The sequence below is a fragment of the Psammomys obesus genome, unplaced genomic scaffold (assembly GCF_907164565.1).
Source record: "Psammomys obesus unplaced genomic scaffold, mPsaObe1.curated_primary_1811, whole genome shotgun sequence".
In the NCBI taxonomy this organism is placed as follows: Eukaryota; Metazoa; Chordata; class Mammalia; order Rodentia; family Muridae; genus Psammomys; species Psammomys obesus.
Window position 1 is genome coordinate 31,732,415 of NW_026585895.1, and position 18,916 is coordinate 31,751,330.

The 18,916-nt window shown below is 44.2% G+C and overlaps 1 protein-coding gene across 1 annotated transcript; it reads left to right on the forward strand.

Moving 5' to 3' along the window:
* Positions 1 to 622: 622 nt before the first annotated feature.
* Rnd3 (Rho family GTPase 3) lies at positions 623 to 16,090 on the forward strand. The gene is made up of 4 exons (XM_055599721.1): positions 623 to 1,051; positions 1,485 to 1,572; positions 12,644 to 12,753; positions 15,818 to 16,090. The coding sequence occupies exons 1-4, from the start codon at positions 902 to 904 to the stop codon at positions 16,088 to 16,090; spliced, it is 621 nt and encodes a 206-aa protein (XP_055455696.1). The 5' UTR covers positions 623 to 901.
* The last annotated feature ends 2,826 nt before the right edge of the window (positions 16,091 to 18,916 follow it).

Sequence of the window (18,916 nt, forward strand, 5' to 3'; positions counted from 1 at the left end):
CACCTCCCATTTCTCTTCCCCCTTCTCTACCTCTCTCATTCATTGTATGTACTCGCCAAAGCCTTCTGCCTCCGCTGGAATGGCTGAAACTGACAAGTTTCAAAAGCCAGTCGTCTGTAAAGATCAAGGAAAACCATTTCTGGTCTTTGAAATATTCGTTTAGCGAATGTTCCACCATCTATGTTATTATGTACCTGACACAACCTTTAAAAAAATTATTATTTTGTGTGTTTTTTTGTACAACCGCCTAGTCTTTTCCCATCTAAGATTTACTTCTGTTTTATAATTTGAGTGGGTGGCGTTTTTTTTTTTTTTCCCCAAACGACCACGAGGCTTCTGGAGACGCACCCCTTCGAAAGCAATTTGAAAGGAATCCCAGTGCAATTCCATGTGCACAGATATTCGCTTACCCTGGTCCTGAACAGTCTGTTCATCTGCAAATCCTGCCTGGCACCTTCAGTTTATGCCAGAACCTGGGTCTGAGAGCCATCCTGCACGCTACCCTAGAGGGCGCGCTGCCTACACTTTCCGCCAACGAGGCGGCCGCGCTGGCTCCCAGGCTCCATAAAAGGGGAGGAGGCGGATCAGTTTCCTTCTCTCATTGAGAAAGCGGAGGGGATTGGAAGGCTGGGCGTATAAAGCCGCGCAGAGAGCGTGAAACAAAGCAGACCGATCGGAATTGGACTTGGGAGGAGAGGCGCGGAGAGGCGGAAAACTTGTTGGAGGGGAGAGTAAAGAGCCGCTGCCTCTCCTCCTCCACCGCGCTGCGCTTAAGGGGTTCCCACCGGCCTTGCGATTTATTTTTATATCGGCTTTTTATATAGAGAAGTATATATATATATATTTTTTTTTTTCTTCTAAAGAGAAAATTCCTGTTCCAAGAGAAAATAAGGCAACATCAATGAAGGAGAGAAGAGCCAGCCAGAAATTATCCAGTAAATCTATCATGGATCCTAATCAGAACGTGAAATGCAAGATAGTAGTGGTGGGCGACAGCCAGTGTGGGAAAACCGCGCTGCTCCACGTCTTCGCGAAGGACTGCTTCCCCGAAGTGAGTGTGACCCGCCGCACGGCTTTCAGGGGAGCGGCCAGTGGGGTCCCCCAGCCTGGAAGAGAGCGCCTGCTCGCTTCTCCGGCTGCCCTGACCTTCCTCTCCAAAGTCTGTTCTCACGCCCAGCCTGTCTCCACCGCCACACTGCGGGGAAGGGAAAGTGTCCTGGAAGCCTCCGGGCTGGGACGCGCCGGCACCCTGGGCTCTTGGCCCCCGAAACTTGCTGGTTTCAGTGTGGGGGGCCGGGTGGGCTCTCGGGAGGGGGACGCGAGGTTGCTGTGTAGGGAGTGTGAGGTTGTTGTTGTTTTAACCGGGGGGGGGGGGGGGCGGCAGGGGGCTTGGGTGTTTCTCAAGAAGAGTTCGCTGAGTGTCGCGTTTTTAACGATCTCTCTGCCACCTTTCCTTCCTCCCTCCGTCCCTTTCGTTCGTCCAGAATTACGTCCCCACGGTTTTCGAGAATTACACTGCCAGTTTTGAAATCGACACACAAAGAATAGAGTTGAGCCTGTGGGACACTTCAGGTAAGACTCCGCACACCGCGTGGCGGTGGTCTGGCCTGGTGCGCCCCGGGCCTTGGGATCTGGTACCCTGTCCTCCAACGTGGCCCCTTGGGGGGACTTCCAGGTCCCGAGCCCCGGGAAGATCCCGGGCAGGGGCGGCAATGGGGGTGACCGTGGTCGTGGGGAAAGGAGGACGCTGTGTGTTCAGGGGTGACCCCTGCTTGGAGGTGGCCGCGTGGCCTTGTGTTATCGGTCCTTGGGGCCGGGCCGGAGCGGGCCGCTGGGGTGGCTCAGTGCTGGAGCAGGCGGAGCAGCGTGGAGCCCTCCCTCTCGCAGAAGACGACCCTGGTGGGTGTCACCGGCCATCTGGTAGCGGGGCAGGGGCGCAGGCTGAGCTGGGAGAAGATCCCCGAAGCCACCCGGTCGCGTGTGGGCTGGGGGAAAGAGGGATGAATGGCCGCAGCCGGCGCCCGTGACGCCTACTGTCAGGAATGCGCTGGTGGTGCGGGCAGCGGCCACCGCGGGGCCTCCGCCCCCGTAGCCTCCCTGCCACGGCGCAGAGCGGCTTCTGCGCCCGCCAGGGGAACAGTCCTTGCCAGCTCTCCGAACATGTCACTCCCCACCCCATTGCTTCGGCCTTGCCCGCCTGCAGGGCCGCAGGCAGCACCGTTCGCCTTTGACCTTCCTGTCTACTTGAATTATTGGCGTCGTGGTGGGTTCTGTCCAAAGGTCTAGGGTTCAAGGTCGGGTTGTTGCCTTCCCATACGCCCACCCACCTACGTGGCCCAGGGTAGTGGGAAGGGTGGATCTTCGCGGGGGTGCGGGGAGGCTGGAGCCTCCGGCCGAGTTCGAGCCAGGGACAGCGAGGACAGTGCACCCCCCTGATACCCAAGCTCCAGCAAGCCAGGGCAGAGACGCCCCGGGAGAGCGTCTGCAGTTTGTAAAGATCAAACCTTCTCCCGAGGAGCATAAGCTATCAGGCAGGGAGGGGAAAGGCCGGTACCCGGGGGGAACTGGGCTGCCAGACAGATTCGGGCGAAACTGGCTAGGAGGAGCGCACAAGCGCCAACACGCAGGGTTGCTGTCAGGCGGGTGGCCCGAGGTGGAGCTGCTCTCAGCTGGGAGGGGCCTCGTGGAGCTCCAGCGAGCTTCCCACACCCTGGGCTGGAACCTCTGAGGGACCCGGGGGTGAGACAGTGAGGGGAAGGGGCCAGAGTCACAAGGACTCCCGAGGCAGCCCCCGGCACAAAGGCTAGAGGGAAGGCTAGAGGGAAGTCTCGCACCGGCGCCTCTCACAGTCGGGGCCAGATGCTCAGACTGCTGCAGCGGGAAGGACAGACCTAGTTTACCCCTGGAGAGTCAGGCTCTTCCTTCAGCTGTGACAAGGGCGTTTAGTGTTTTTGTTGCTGTTGTTGTTGGAATTGCAGACACGGGCTTGATACTACAGAGGAAGTGTTGACGGAATTCTAGTGGATTAGTACTAGTTTCTATCCTCAGAATTATTACACAGCCCAGTATTTTATTAGGCTCCTGTTCTCTCAGGCAGATCGTGGTAATTGTTTTGCCTAGTGGGCAGGCCAGCTGGTGTGGTACCAATAATTAGCACCAGCACTCGCTCTCTCCCACCCAGCCCTGTTTGGACTTATACTCGATAAGAATTAGCAAGGCGTGGAGTGGAATAGTGGGTCTGATGCGGACTTTGATACAAAGCTGTGTTTCGCTCTCAGCTCCTGGTTACCAGGGATTTCTGTGTGCAAATCTTCTACCTCCCTGGGTCTCATTTTCATCATCTGTAAAAAGAGGGCAGACGCGGGGCTGGATAATGTGCAAGATCTCTCCCAGCTATGCTTCTTGGCTTGAGTGTCCTGGACAGACAGATCTTTTTGTTTCCCAGGATGCTGGTTGGCTTCAGCTCCTAGTCTCAGTGGATCTGGCATCCCATGCTGAAGTTCTCACAGCCTGCAAGCCACGCCAGATTCTGGGCTGAGCCAGGCTTCTCAGTGGATTTAGGAATGAGACTATTTGGATAAGGAGGGGGATGGGTGGACTCCTAGGAATGCTGGGTTATACATCCGTGTCTCAAGCTCTAAGAATCTCAAGACCACCAACGGAGATTTTAGATTAGGTGCCCAAAGGCCAAACTAGTCACCTCCTTCCTTTTAAGAGAGAAAAGGCACAAGCTTTTCAAGGGCTGGCAAATGTGTGTGAACGGTTTATAGAGGGAAGTCAGTGCAAATATCACTTCAAATATTTTCAAGCCTTACTCACAGCTATATAGTTCACAGTCTCTACACATATAGCAGAAAGCATACAGTAGTCACCCAGTAAAACCCAAGGAATAAGCAAATTAATGATCATATGCATAGTTGCCAAGGAGATGAGGTTCCTGGCATTAATTAGCACTGAATTACCTGTGCCTTAAGATTGGCAACTTCATAAATATTGCTTTTCATCAAATTAAAGTTAATCACTTAAAATGAAATCAGTAGTAAAATAATGACATGTGTTTATATTTAGTAAAAGAAACCACTATGCATATGTCTGTAAGGTACAAAGGTGTAAAAGCTGGTCGCAGCAGTATTACATTGCAAAATTATCAAGTTATGAAGCCTGGCTTAAAATTTAGATTTAGACAAATGGAAAAAGAGATATAAGGAATTGTTTGGAATTCTACTATGCTTGTGAAGTGAGATGTTTAGTTAATTAGACACAATTATGGAGCGTTGCTTAAATTCTAGGAACAGGATGTTTCTACCAAAAGTGCCTTGCAGATCAGGATTAGCATGTTTCCAGCAAGAAGTTCATGCTTCCCAGTAACTTTACCATCTCTCCTATTCACTTGCTTTTCCTGACAAGTTCCTGAAGATTTTCTTTTTCTTTCTTTCTTTCTTTTTCTTTTCTTTCTTTCTTTCTTTCTTTCTTTCTTTCTTTCTTTCTTCCTTCCTTCCTTCCTTCCTTCTTTCCTTTCTTTCTTCCTTTTTTCCTTCCTTCCTTCCTTCCTTCCTTCCTTCCTTCCTTCCTTCCTTCCTTCCTTTCTTTCTTTCTTTCTTTCTTTCTTTCTTTCTTTCTTTCTTTCTTTCGTTTACTATCACTTCACATTTTCTCTGTCTACAAGGACATTGTTTTGTTGAGGTGTGAAAATAAGTGCATATACTTTATGCCTCTTCATACATTTGGTTTCCCCTGGCTGCTATCAGCTTATCTCTGGAGAGAAGATACAATCCAAGTTTATGAGCTCTAAATGTCGTTTTTTATTGTCTTCCAAGACTATGTAAGAGAGATTTATTTTGGAAAAATTGGGTGGCGAGAGAGTATAAACTGTGTCCTTTGGTGGTATTTCTATTGTGTTCAACCTTCCAGCAGAGAAACAAACATTAGGAAACAGAGGCAATTCTTGTATGGGCTTTCCATTGTGAACCACGTCTCCTTAGTGGTTTGTTTCTGCCTGAAGCAGTCATACGATCATACATAAGCAAAAACTGCTAATTTAAATGTGGGAAAGAATATAAAGCAGAAGTAGAGGAAAGGAAACCATTCATTTCTCTTTTGGGAGCACAGGCAGTTAATATTTCCTTCCTTTCTATTCCTCTTCCTTGTTTTCTGTGTCTACTGTAAGCAGACATAGGACTGGGGACTAGCAAAATGCCAACTTATGGTGCACGTAAGTCTTGAACTCAAATGGCCTCTTCCACCTGGTTGCATACTCGTTTCCCTATAAGCTTTTGTAGAGCTCTATGCAGTCCTTAGGTGGTGAGCAATCTTTCTATCTATCCCCCAAGCACCCACCAGTCACAGCAGCCACAGTGGCACAATACCAATCGACTATTATGGCTACTTAAAAGACTCCATAGGTAACAAGATCTTATTATAAGTGTCATGAAAAATCTTCTAAAATGAGAGCTTTCTAAAGGTAGTCTTGGATCCATGTCTTCATTTACTATGAAATAGTTTCTTTTCATTATAAAATGAGTTTATTCATAGTTGCAGAAATGTGCTGGAAAGTATTCAAATTTTCTCAATGAGTTTTCAGAGAGAGAGGGAGAGAGAGAATAGATTTCGTACTTAAAAGAGATACGTGAAAACAAAATAGTTCTAATACCTTGTGCTTCAAAATCTGCTACACTTGCCAAACATAGAAGCAGTTTGTAAGATGAAGCCAAAAGCCTCCTAATAATAGAGAGTTAGTCATTTAAAGATCACCATATCTTTTCCTTGGAACCTGATTGCAGTGTAATTTCAGCATACATGATTTAAGGAGTAATAGTCATTCATGCCAGCTTTTAACCAGGGCAAGTTAATGCACATTTTATTTAAGGCATACTATTGGTTTTAAATATTCCATTTAACTACTGATTCCCAGTTAATAATTGTTTTACTTCCCTGTGAAATCTCTTTTGGATCTTAACACCCTATGAACCTCATTCAGGACCTGAGTGCTAAAGTTAGCATTTGCTGTATTTGTTTCTAGTATTATTAACTAAAACAACATAATCTCTACGTTTTACATTTAAAGCAACAGATAAGAAAGATAAACCTTAGTTACTTTAAGGAAAGTCTTCAGAATCAACATATATCTAACTACAATGGTATATTTCAGATTTTACATCAAGTCTGAGGGCCAGTCTGTGTGACAAGCACCCTAATGAAATATTTCTTGGCAGAAATGGAAACAGTTAAATAGTTTTGGAGCTCCATCTATATATTAATCAAGAAAAGGTAGATTACTGATCCCCTTTCTGTGATTTGAACTATAAACGTACACATCTGGACAGGGCATGAAGATGTGGTTGTTAACTGCCAGAGTACACCATCTGCAAGTTGGTGCTCTGACAGGGAGGGGCGACCCTGAGCTGGACAGGAATAGGTGCTGTCCTCAAGTTACTTACATTCTAGTCAGAGTAAGAAGACAAACAAAAATGTTGCAAATATAGGAGAAAATCTGAAATACCCATGCTTCTTCCAGGGTAATATAAAAAAACACATTGGGAGCCCTGTATAAGTATGGCGTGCAACTAGGAGGAAATGCCTGTGGACTTAAACAAGGCAAGGAATCCCTCCCAGAACATCTGTTATGACTCCATAGTCAAATAGAGACATGGAAACATTTCCTTCTCTTGGTTCCAAGAAGATGGACCTCAGTGACAATGGTGGCTTAACCTATGGCAACAAAGTTAAAGAAGAGATGGTTAATGCCTGTGCCAAGTCCAAGTTCCCAACTGAGGTCTTCCTCTATATGAAAGCTCCCAGAATTCCAGATCTTCTCTAGAAGTTGACTCAAACTCCCAAATTCCTCAAAATCTTTTGTGCTTTAAAACATGCTTACATTTAAAGGTTATCAGGGAAAGGAACAGTCTCAAGTTGAGATTTCTGACCTATGCTTCTTGGAGGTAGGCTAAGAATTTACAAGCTAATCAGAAAATGGTTTTGAACTGAATAGCAGAACAAACTACACAGAACTAGATATTGCACAAAGTAATTATGATTCCTGGAACTTAGGGTTTCGAAATCAGGCCCAGCTGTAAACTGAGATTCTACACACTGACATGTGGACTAGGGCTAGACAAACAATTGGCTAGAGACAAGGGTTCATTGGTCCCTAGACTTTTCTTTTTCCTTTTTCCTTTTCCTTCTTTCCTTCCTTTCTTCCTTCCTTCTTTCCTTCCTTCCTTCCTTTCCTTTAAATCCATTTAGTTCTAGTTTTGCCTCCAATTTGGTTTTCCCGATGTTGCACATTTGAGTATGGTATCCAAATGGGTTGATCTAATGCTCCTAAGATAAGCAGGTGTTCCCTTATTAATACAGCTCTTTTACAAGGAAGCAGAACACCGTGGACACCAGGATCTTCGCTCATCTCATGTGAGCCATGCCAAATAAATCAGCCAGGCCTCAGTCACTGTTTGATGTTCTTGAAATGTCTTCTGGTTTACTACATATTGGCAACATGCACGAGTCCTTTTTGCCAAAAATTCAGATGTTTCTGACATAGCACACAAGCTGCTTCAAAAGTTTGGCCAGGTGTTGAGCACATTGGTTTTGAAACACAAGCCTAATGTTATGGTATGTGGAAAGGTGAATCTACTTGAGGGACTTCATGTAAGATAATAGACTCTTACACAGAGTTGGAAACATAATCGCTTCAGTCTGGACTGCATGATAGTTTAGAATTTTAAAACTTATCTATGTAATCTTACCCCTTCAAGCTCTGAGACTCATTGTGGTTCCACTGTCTGTAAAATGTGAGAATTCTCACAATTTCTAAGTATCCCAAGGTGGAGAATTACTGTTGAGATTTTACGTGGATCCCTCAAATAGCAACGTTGGTTTTACCCATCTGAACGTATAACCACCTGTATCAGCACAAGCCCCCAAAACAGAAAACACTGACTGAGTTTTTATGCAAACACATAACCGCCGGCATGTTTTCATAATCTCCAAGAGTACGACTCAGTAGAAGATACAAATGAAATATCCCTGCTGGGCCAGGTGGTGGTCACTTACTGGGGGCTTGATGTTTGTGGCGCAGACAGGAGGGAAGAGTTCAGCCGAGTCTTTTATTAAAGTAGGGTCCTAAGGTCTTGCCTGGACTTTACTCATATTCCTGAGCCTGTTACTCTTGTGCAGCTTCCCCTCTGGCCACGGCCCTTCATGTTGCTTGCATTTGATGAACACTAAAACTACCAAAACTTACTGTATTTTTTTTCTGCCCAAACTATTCACTATTCCCAACTCCCTGACCTTGATAGGAATCTCTTATAGGAAAAACTTTCAACTTACTTCAATTGTAAGGTATTACACTTTCAGAATACCTGGTGAGAGGGATTTTCAGTTTGCAGACTTTAGAAGATGAAAGTTGCAGCATTTGAACTGGTTTTGCAAAAGATCCAAAGGCTTCCCTTTTAAGCATGACTCTCCTTCCATATATGTTCAATTATGTACATATATGGTGTGCTGTATCTCTGCAACAGGGTGACTTCAGCAGGCAGGTATGTGTCTGAAGAATTAGTTTCTAGGTGAGGCACTTTGTGACTATTCTTGGGCTGGAAATTTTCCTCTCACCCCAAATTAATGATCTTGAAGACAAGGATGGGTAGACCTGCAATTTCAGGAGTCTTTCAGAACTTCGCTGTTGCTTGCCAAACTTGAGCAATGAAGAGCCCCCAAAGTATGCTTATTCTAATCTGTGCCTGACTAAAGCCTTCCAGCTCAGGGGTGGACAGGATGAGACACTTGCTTGCAAATTAGTCCAGTTGCATCTTGATGCTAATACAGCTCCCTGCAATTTGCCTATGTGTGTGGTGGGTTGTTTTTAAAGGACCTTGAACAGTGCTATGCCTTTAAGGAAAATGCTGCCCTGAAAAAGTCCACATGCCTGAAGCCTCTTCCGTATGCCAAGGAAGTTTTTGTCTGACAAGCAGGGCTTCAGTCCTAGACTTACTGGGTTTTAACTATAGTGCATTCTTAGGTGCTGAAGTACAGACTGTGGACACATCAGGACCCACTGTGTCTTAGCACATCGTGAAAGCATGTTTAGTTAGCACCTTACCACCATAACTAGAATCTATAGAAATGAACATTTCTGGAAGCTTGCCTTCACAGGGTATCCTGGGACTTCTTCATCTGTGCGATGCAGTAAGACAGGGCAGTCTCGGAATGGCATTGTCCTCACTACTCCTCATCTCCTTCTTTTGGAGTCTCTTCTGTCTCCGGGACTCCTCCGTTGACAGGGCATTCCTATGACTCTTCCCTCTGAGTTATCCCATGCATGCCTGTGGTGAGTGGCCCTTTGCTTGCCTAGTTCCTTTGTGCAAGTCACAGGGCCCTATGGGGAGAAACACAGAAGAAAGGGTCTCTCTTACCCAATGAACTGTGAGATCTCTCCTATTAGGACAGATCTGTAATTCTATTGTTCACTTTTCTTGCTATGAAAAAAAAAATGGAGACAATAGTTTTTTGGGGGGTGGGAGGATTGTTTGTTTGTTTGTTTCTATCCAGAAAAAAAAAACATTAACCTCAAGCTATCAGAAAAATAATGAATAAATTGTCTTATATTCTGTGGTAACTTACACCTCGCCTCTCCTTGGTGGTCACATTACAGTTATGACTAGTAAATTTGAGGATTCCTTTTATTAGGGCCCTAGGGCACTTGTTGATCAAAAAGCTGCGTTGTTTACTGCTGGGGGGGTGGACTAGGCTCAGATCAAAGTCCTGCTCCTAATGAGATCTTGTTAAAACGCTTTAGAGTTACCTTTTTACCTCCAAGCTCCGAGGCTGATTTCTCATGAAGCATTACACTACATATGTATTTTCATCCAAACTGTTAAACCAAAAGAAAACAAAACAGAAACAGGCCTCCCTGAGAACCTTGCTTAACTGGAAGAGAACTGTTTCTTTTTAAAGTCAATCAAGAAAGTAAATTTCTCACTTATTTGCATATAGCCACTGAACACAAAAGCCGCTTTGCTTTTTTTTTTTTTTTTTTTTTTTTCTTTTTTTCCTGTAGGCAAGCAATCTCCAGCCTGTGACAGAGGGCAGCACACAAAGCCAGATCCCTTTGTGGCCTTAAAATAGGTGGGGGAGGGAAAACAGCCCACAAAGGGCGGGGTGTTCTCTGCAGCCACATGGTGACTGGAATGTTGCAACCCAGCCTCTGGATTTTCCCAGCAGTCCCAAGTTTAATTAAATTAGTTTTGCCCCTTTGACTTTCTTCAGCCACCTTTGGAAGAGATGGTCCCCATTGTCCTGGAGAATACTCCGCTCTGACTCTCAGCACAGGCAGCACCCTGTCCTGTAGGAGCCTGGCAACCTGCAGTCGCTGCTCATGCTGTGTGGGTCTAGAGACTGGAAAGCATAAGACATAAGCTTTCTGACACCTGTTCGGCTTTACACAGTAGGCTGCCTCTGACTGGGTTGGGTCAGGTCATTTAAGCTAGCTTTGAAGAACAGAAGAGCGCCTCCTCTGTCCTCATTTGAATTTCTTCTTTGTGCAGTCTGGGATTTTGTGTCTGGCCGTTAGGAAAGAGATACTCTAATGCTCACAGCAGCAGCTGTGTCAAAGTTAGTTAGACTTTGGACAAACAAACAAGGAAGGTTCCAGTGGAGTGAGTTGGAACTGCAGAATTAATACAAAATAGCAATATATTCATAGAGGGGAAAGCCATCCCTTCCTGGTACCTCTCAAAAGAACTTAAGCTGAACTCTAAAGTGAATTACTCTCTCACCTCCGAGTTCTTCAAGTGGCTCAAAGGGTGGCCACTGCCTGTCATTTTTAGAAATGCACTACACATTTTTAGACACCTTAATGTTTTAAATAATGTGACTTTTTCAGCTAGGATGGGGAAATGCCTTCCATTGCCAGGCTTTGTTACCACGCTTCAGCACCCACAGGCCAGTTCAAAGCTGCTGTCCTGCCTGAGACCTTTTTAGGCCATCTTCACCGTTGACGCTTTCCTTCCGGGTTCCTACAACATTCTTCTCCTCCTTGCTCAGCACACCCACTCTCTCCATCTCCAAAGCAGCCAGTGAGGCAGGGACTGCAGCATGAGTGCCCAGGGCCCACAACACACACCCTAACTACAATAACCTCTGGGTCACAAGAACTGACTCCTAAAGGTCAGTTGTCTTTGTACTTTTTCTTTGAGACATGTTCTCAGTCAGCTGCACCATGGAGAACTAATATGGAAATACCAATGTGCTCAGACATAGAGTTAAACCAGTTCATTGCACAAATCGCATTCACTCTAAAGCTCAGGTGGGACTCAAAATTACAGTCTTCTAGCTTTATCCTTCTACCAGATCTGACTAAAACAATTTTTGAAAGCTTTTTTCTCTCTCTCTTTCTCTGACTGTAACTACTACAGTTTTGACTTAAGGAATGCACGCTGTGTTTTTTTTTTTTTTGCCAGAAATGCAAAATTATGTCAAAACGAAATTAAAAGTCAGAGAAGCTTTAGTGTGCTTGTGTTTGCCTAGTAAGTGATTTTCATGTTGTCTGTGAAATGGCTGTATGATGAAAATTGTTCCTTAAAAGTAGCAGTTGTCATCTTTAACTTTGTAGTCAAGCTAGTTTATAATTATGGACCTTGTATGAATCCCCAACATTTGGAATTCATAAAGGTGTCAAAAAAAAGAAAGAAAGAAAGAAAGAAAAATAGTCCTAAATAACCAGAAAGTTCTGTGATTCGATTGATTGACTGGTGATTTGAACTTACTTAACTCAGGCCAGGGCCCTTGGATTATGTCCCGCTGTCATGTTTGCAGGTGGAACTGTGTAGAAAGGTAACATGATCCAACATGGCATTTATGACATTCTTGGTGTAGCAGGAAGTGAACTTACACCAGGCTTGGGGATAAGTGTAAGCAAGCTCAAAGGTCAACGGCTTATCCAGACTCGTAACTGGAGATAGAATGACAGTCACGTGCTTTGCCGTGGCTTTCTGTGCATCATTAAATTCGCCCTCTTCCTTCCCTTCCCGGCTCACCTCCCATTCACCTGTTGGACTAATCTTGAGTTTGGATCTTTTCCCCAGAAAGCAGCTTCATTTCCATTGGCTACTGCCACTCTGCCTTTGGCCAAAGCGATAGCACGGCCACAATGCCTCTGGTTAATATGTATTCATTTCTTCCTGAACTCCAGCTGCTACCTGGGTTTACTCATCCCACGGATATAGGTTGTCACCCTTTTCACCTTATGATTGAAGAATCAGAATCTCCCACTCCTGAGACTTGGGCTTCTCCCCCTTTAGTGGTGAGAATGGGTTTGAACTCAAGGTTACCTGGCCCCACATACTCCCCAGTTTATCTAGGGTCTTTCTGACTCTACCACTTGCATCCTAAGTTCTTGGCTTTCCCAGGAACCCAGGTCCCCTGCATAGGAGCATTCGTATTTTCTAGTACAAGTGAATGTATTACTAGCCTGTCTTTTATGTATGTGTTTGCATTTCTTTACAAGAAGGGAGTGCGTGATGGGGGCAGGGAGTCGGTGAGTGGGGGTGTTGCATTATAACTCAGAATGGATTTACTGCAAAGGGTACAGTTAATCCTTCATAGACCACAGGGATTTTTGTCTGATACCTCTGTCTTTTTTGTTTCTTAGGTTCTCCTTACTATGACAACGTCCGTCCCCTCTCTTACCCAGATTCTGATGCTGTGCTCATTTGCTTTGACATCAGTAGGCCAGAGACTCTGGACAGTGTCTTAAAAAAGGTGAGTGCTGAGGGATGAGAACGCCACCTTGCAGCACTTTTGATTCTAGAGCTAGGTGGCTGGCTAGGGGGCCACAAGGATTCTCACCTGTTGCCTTATGTCTTCTAATGACAACACTGGAAAGGGTATTTCCATACCAAAGCAGGGCTTTCGTACGTGGATGCCATGAGTTTGGGGGAATTTATCTGCTTGAAACTTTATTTCATAAAGCTCTGAACAAAATACTTTTCATCAGTTTCCATGTTTGTCTTTTTTTTGGGGGGGTGGGGGGTGGAATGGTGTGAAAATGTAAGAAATAGCTCCAGTAGGTCCTACCTGAGCCTTCATTCATTTTTGCTAGACAGACTGCTCCATATGTGTTTACTGGTGATCTCAACTGAGATACTGAGCTTAGGAGAATAAGAGCTACTTTGACAAAGAAGTTGTGTTTCAGTTATTTATAGACGTAAGTGAAATCAGTACAAGAGGAATATGTGGACTAAAGCTTGTTCCTACCCGCGCAGCAATGCGAATTATGATCAGGTGGACCAAATACTAAGAGAGCATCAGTTACGCTGAACGTGAACATTGTCACACAGCCCCAGTTTCTGGAAGCAAAGCTGGTTCAGATCCTGTAAGTGGAGATAGGATTAGAAGAAGCTGTGGACAGAAGTACCCAGGACTAGGAGGAATGGTATCTGTTGCAGATGGGTCTTGAGGCCTAAGAAGGCCACTGCATGTGTATGTAGGGGGGGATGCTTGGCCTTCAGCAACAGAGAACTTAGCCCCCAGGGAAGCTACAGGAACTTGCTATAGATGAATTCCAGGGAATTCAGTGGGGACATGGACTCTGCCTGGCCTGCAGCCACCTAGATTTTTTCCATAGTAGTTCTAGAGGGTCCAGTAGAGGGGGAAACACATTGACCACTCACCCTTGAGGGGACGTGGTGGGGTTTGAGAATGAGACTCTAGCTGCAGTATCCCCCCCTTTTTTTTTTCTGTGCGGTGCAGATGTGGCAAGAACACAGAAAGCCACTCAGTGGCTGTCTCTGTTGCCCAGTCAGAGTGAGGGCAGATGGAAGAGAAAGGGAGAGGAACTTGTCTAGATGTACAGGCTTGTTTCATTCGGGTTGTGTTCTTTTGGCTTATACTTTCCGTGGTGTTTGTTTGCATTTTAAGTGTTTGTATTAACTTTTTGTGTGGTACTTAATTGGGTAAGTCATTATAAACTTAGGGTTTGAGGTACAGCCCTCCTTCAGTTTTTATTAAACGTTGCAAGCAGTTTGGTGAAATTGTACTCTTGGTAGATCAAAGGTTCCTTCTTCGTTCTTAACTGCTTTCCGTTCTGAGTAATATGAAACAAAGGGCTGACTTTTGTCAGATTCTGTCAGGAATACACCTTTCCTGTCTTCAACACTGTAAACAAGTACAAAGGGAAGCCAACAACATCACACAGCTGAGAACAACATAACAACATGGCTGCCTATGTCTGCAGATAAAAGGAACACTTACTTCCTGGTGTCTGTGCTTGATGTAGTATAAGCTTATACATAATTTACCACAGAAAGCTTTTTTCCTTCTGCTTCCCTTTTGTCTCCTAATACCAAACAAATAGTGACATTAGACCTGTAGATATTAAGGAGTGTGCTTCAGATGTTTGTGTCAGGGTTAAGGCTCATGATAACTTTATCTGGGTTTTGTCTTAAATGAGTCCTGAAGCCCGTTAATATCAGAGTTTAGAGTGACTTAAGGTAGAAAAAGATTTCTTATTCTGCTTTTCAGTTCTTTAGGGGAAGGTGACAGATGCCCCCTAGATAACTGTGGGAGAGAAGAAGGAAAGAAAACCTCAACAGACAGACCAGGCCCTCTGTGTGTCACTGCCCTCTGTGTGCTGGAGCACTTTGTGCTAGACGCCACTGCTCAGCTGCACCTTGAGACCTGGAGGTCTCCTCGGGTGCTCTCCTAAATCATCTTTTCACAATGTCCCTCTTCCCCACTATTACACTGACACAACTTTATTGCTCCTTCTGCTCTGTGAACTCCTGAAAGACGTAGCGACATCATTATTACAGTACTCCACAGAGCACGAAAGATATCAGTGCATGCACGTGGAAGAGTCTCAGCCCCTCTAGGCCTTCATATCTCAGAGCGAGATCTTCTCGGGGTACTTCTCTCATGTCCTGATGATGAGCTCAAGTGAGAAGAAGCAAGACCACAAAAAGCCTTTTCCTGCCTTTAATGGAAACAGCTGAGTTACTGGAGGGATGTAGCCCACAGAGTGCCTGGTCTGTCCACTGAAGTTTTTTCTGTCCTTCTTCTTTCCCACAGTCATTTAGGGGCATCTATCACCTTCCCCTACAGAACTGAAAAGCAAGGAATTCTCGAAATTCTCCTAATTCTGGTTAGGACAGGAAATGGTTAGTTAAATAAACTATACAGCAGTGCTCAGCAGTTAAAAATTAACTCAAAGTCCTGTGTGCTGCAAAACCAGATGCTGTCTTCAGAGCTGAAGAAGTAGTTGGTTCTCTGCTGAAGCAATGGTCTGTGTCCATTCAGCCACTTGAGCAGAAGATCCTTGAAGAAGGACATTCTGCTTCACTAATCATAGGCCACATGCTTACACAGAGCTTCCAGCACACAGAAGCATGGCCAAGTCTTTCATGATAGAGTCTGTGAGCATATATTTTTGCTGGTACGAGCTGTTTCTTATGCTCAGCCTTCTTTCCACTTACCACATGTTAGGCTGAGTAATAAGAAACTCAGCATATCCGAGGATGCAGTCATCCATTTGGATATGTGATTACTAAGGTGCTTTTGTCTTCCAAATACCTCCACAATTAAGACATTGCTGAAGCTACCGTCTGTTGATGCCCCAATAAGTTCACTGTGGGAGGAACCAATGAGTCACACCGAATATAAAAATGTCCTTGGCCACTCTCTAAAGTTTGGTACCTACTTAGTAATTAAACGCCAGCATGCTTCTTCGCTTGAAGTTGCCATGTCAGTGTCTGCGAGTGAAGAAATTGTTTTCATTGTATACATTGTCAGCACTTTGTTAATTTTCCTTCCCCCCCCCCCCCAACAGTGGAAAGGTGAGATCCAGGAATTTTGTCCCAATACCAAGATGCTGTTGGTTGGCTGCAAGTCTGATCTCCGGACAGATGTCAGCACATTAGTGGAGCTCTCAAACCATAGGCAGACTCCGGTGTCATATGATCAGGGGGCAAACATGGCCAAGCAGATCGGAGCAGCCACTTACATCGAATGCTCAGCTTTACAGTCAGAAAACAGCGTCAGAGACATTTTTCACGTCGCCAGAGTTTTGAAGTGTGTTTTGAAGTGTTTTGAAGAGTTTTGAAGTGTGACTTGAAACAAATATGCCAAAAACAAAAGGGAGCTACAAACGGGCTAGCGCTAGAGGAAAGGAGAAATGCCAGTCCTTCCGAGAAGAAAATCCAGCCTCTGCACGGTGCTTGCGTATTTCCGGTTTCGGTTTTTGTGTTTTCGTTTCGTGGATCTCTGCTTTGATTTAGTTTCTCGGTGTTTTAATCTTTCTTTCAAAAAAAGTATCTATTAGTGTACCGTCCTCGTGGGGAACTCGCACTGTGACCTTAGCGTTTAGGTTTCTAGAGGATGGGATCTCATTTCCTCCTAGCCCATCATTAAAATGGAAATTGTATCGGGACCCGTGGGATCCGAGAGGAAAAACTTCATGAGGCTTTGAAATCTTGACTTCCTGAAGGTCGCTGCTGAGCGAGGTGGTTTGAAAGCAAGGCTTCGGCGGCCTTACAAGATGCGTAGACCAGCACTACAAAGATTGCGTAGATCAAATAGGAAAGAGTGTTGCTTTTTATTCTGTCTGATGGTTTTGTTCATTCCCCGTGATTGTCATTAACAAGTGGTAAATTGCTCAATGTAATATTTTGTGCGCTGTTTAGAAGAGAGTGTGTGGCTTTGTTTTCCTTTTTGCCATCGTTGATAAAAAAAAAAAAAACGAGAAGTCAAATAAAAGGTGTCTTGGTTTGATGTGGTAGAGTGATCTCAGAGAGGAAGCCGGTGATTACTGTTTCCACCAGGAGAGGCAATGAATGGAGGAGGAGGAGCAGAGAGCACAGTTTGTGAGGGAGGCTGTCTGGGAGAAAGTTCGATTTCAAACGCTCAGAGCGAAAGCACTGTTATCTGGGGACAGTGCCCCTGGACTGGCAGCAGACGGGGAGCTGTTGGTTGGCGCGTGCCACTACCTTCAAATGAATGTTGTCCTGACAAAACCCCCATTTGCCCACGCTTTAGAAAACCACAGATAGAAAAAAAAAAAAAAAAAAGTCTGTAATGTCTGCCCTGATATGAGCCTAGGGCATTTCTCAAGTAACTGCGAAACCTCACTTAATCAAACGCAGCTAGGGCCAGGTTCAAAACTTGATGGTTGTAATAATCAGCATTTAAAATAGTTTACAGGTTTCTCCTTTTGAGCAGTTCCTTTCAGAGAGGAAATCAGATATGACCTTTTTATAGTTGGTGCTTGTTGAAAACAAGCTTTTTTTCCCCCCAAGATGACGCTTCATTTTTGAAGTGTTGAAGCTCTGTTTCCATTAAAATGTGGCAGAAGAGGAGATTAAGGAAATTATAATAACACCCAGTTCTGTGTCTTACAAGCACTTTGTTTTGTCTCTGCAAGAAGATGCCATTTCAGTCATTTCCCATGAAACTCAGACATTTTACCAACATAATATGCTCTGACTGGTGCAGCGTTATGCTTTGGGCAGTATTACAAAATAGCTGGCGAGTGCTTTCTGTATTTAAATATTGTAAAAAGAAAATAAGTTATAACTGTTATAAAGCAGAATTTTTGTTGCTTTTTTTTTTTAAATGTTGAAGTCACTTTGTATGTTTGTTTGGTCAGTGTTTCCACAGTATTTATTAAAACTTATGTTTTTCTTCAAATAAAAAGTAACCATGTCTGTCTTCCTGTGATGCTTTCTGCTTCTTGACTTGGTTTTTCAGCTATGTTCTTTCGTACAGATGATTACAGAATAGAAAATAAGATATTTACTGAATAATATTAATTTGTAGAAAGTAACAGAATTCCTTAGATGTCTTACATAGTGAAAATGAATGATATAAACCCAGTTTGTACATGGAAATTAAATGTTGATCTTAGTTTCTACTGTGTCTCCTGGAGACCCAGACATGCCCTTGTAAAGTGTGCTCTTGTTCACAGCAGCATGGAAAGCTCAGGATCCAACTACTGCAACTTGATGGAGGCAAAACAAAAGTAGTCCCATTTATGGTAGATGCATTGTTCAACACAGACAATTCTCAAGTACACATGGAATAGCCTAGGGGAGAGGGGGTCATAGGTCCCAATCAGCCTAGTTGACTCTGTCTTTAGCTAAAAATGTCTACACATTTTAAATAAAGGTCTCAAAATATTCAGTGAGACTTCAACACAATGATTTGGCACAGCCAATGTATTCTCTATAAAAATTGCGACCTGTGACTTTTTTAAAAATGGCCTTAGAAATCTTTGTGGTATAGTTACTTGCTTAGAAAGAATTCTCAGAAGGACAAAGCACAGAGAAAACGAGAGATTCCTACATGAGTGAATAATCTTAAAAGCATAGATATTATAGGATATCCAGATAAAAGATTTTGGAGCTCAGATGTTTACAGAATATGTTTGTAATTCATTCCTGGCATCTAGTACTAAAGGAAATAAAAGTACTTTCCCAACCCTAGTACAGGGTAGCTTCTACTCTTAATGTCTGGGTCAGGCTTATAAGAAACTTGTTTCTCAACACTCTCTGCTACAAAAAAAAAAAAAAAGGGGGCGGGGGAGGGAAGGAAGGAGAGTTGAGGTTCTGCTGACCTTGGCTGCTTCTCTGGCTTGGCACTAATATTCTCTCTGGTCAGTTCTCAGCTGCTTTAATTTTTAAGAGGAAAAAGTCTGTCTTCTGCATTGGCTGCAAAGGTCTACCTTTGCTCTGACTCTTTGCCCTGTCTACATAACCTGACTACTGTGTAAACAGTCCTTTCAGTTTATCAGTGATCACAGTTGAGAACTTTTGAAATGCTAAAGACTGTCTTAAATCTCTGAGTAGACTTTGTGTCTCTCTTATATTAATCTTTTTCAGAAATAGTTACTTAGAAGATTCTAATCTTTTTCCTTTCCTTTTTCCTTTTTCTT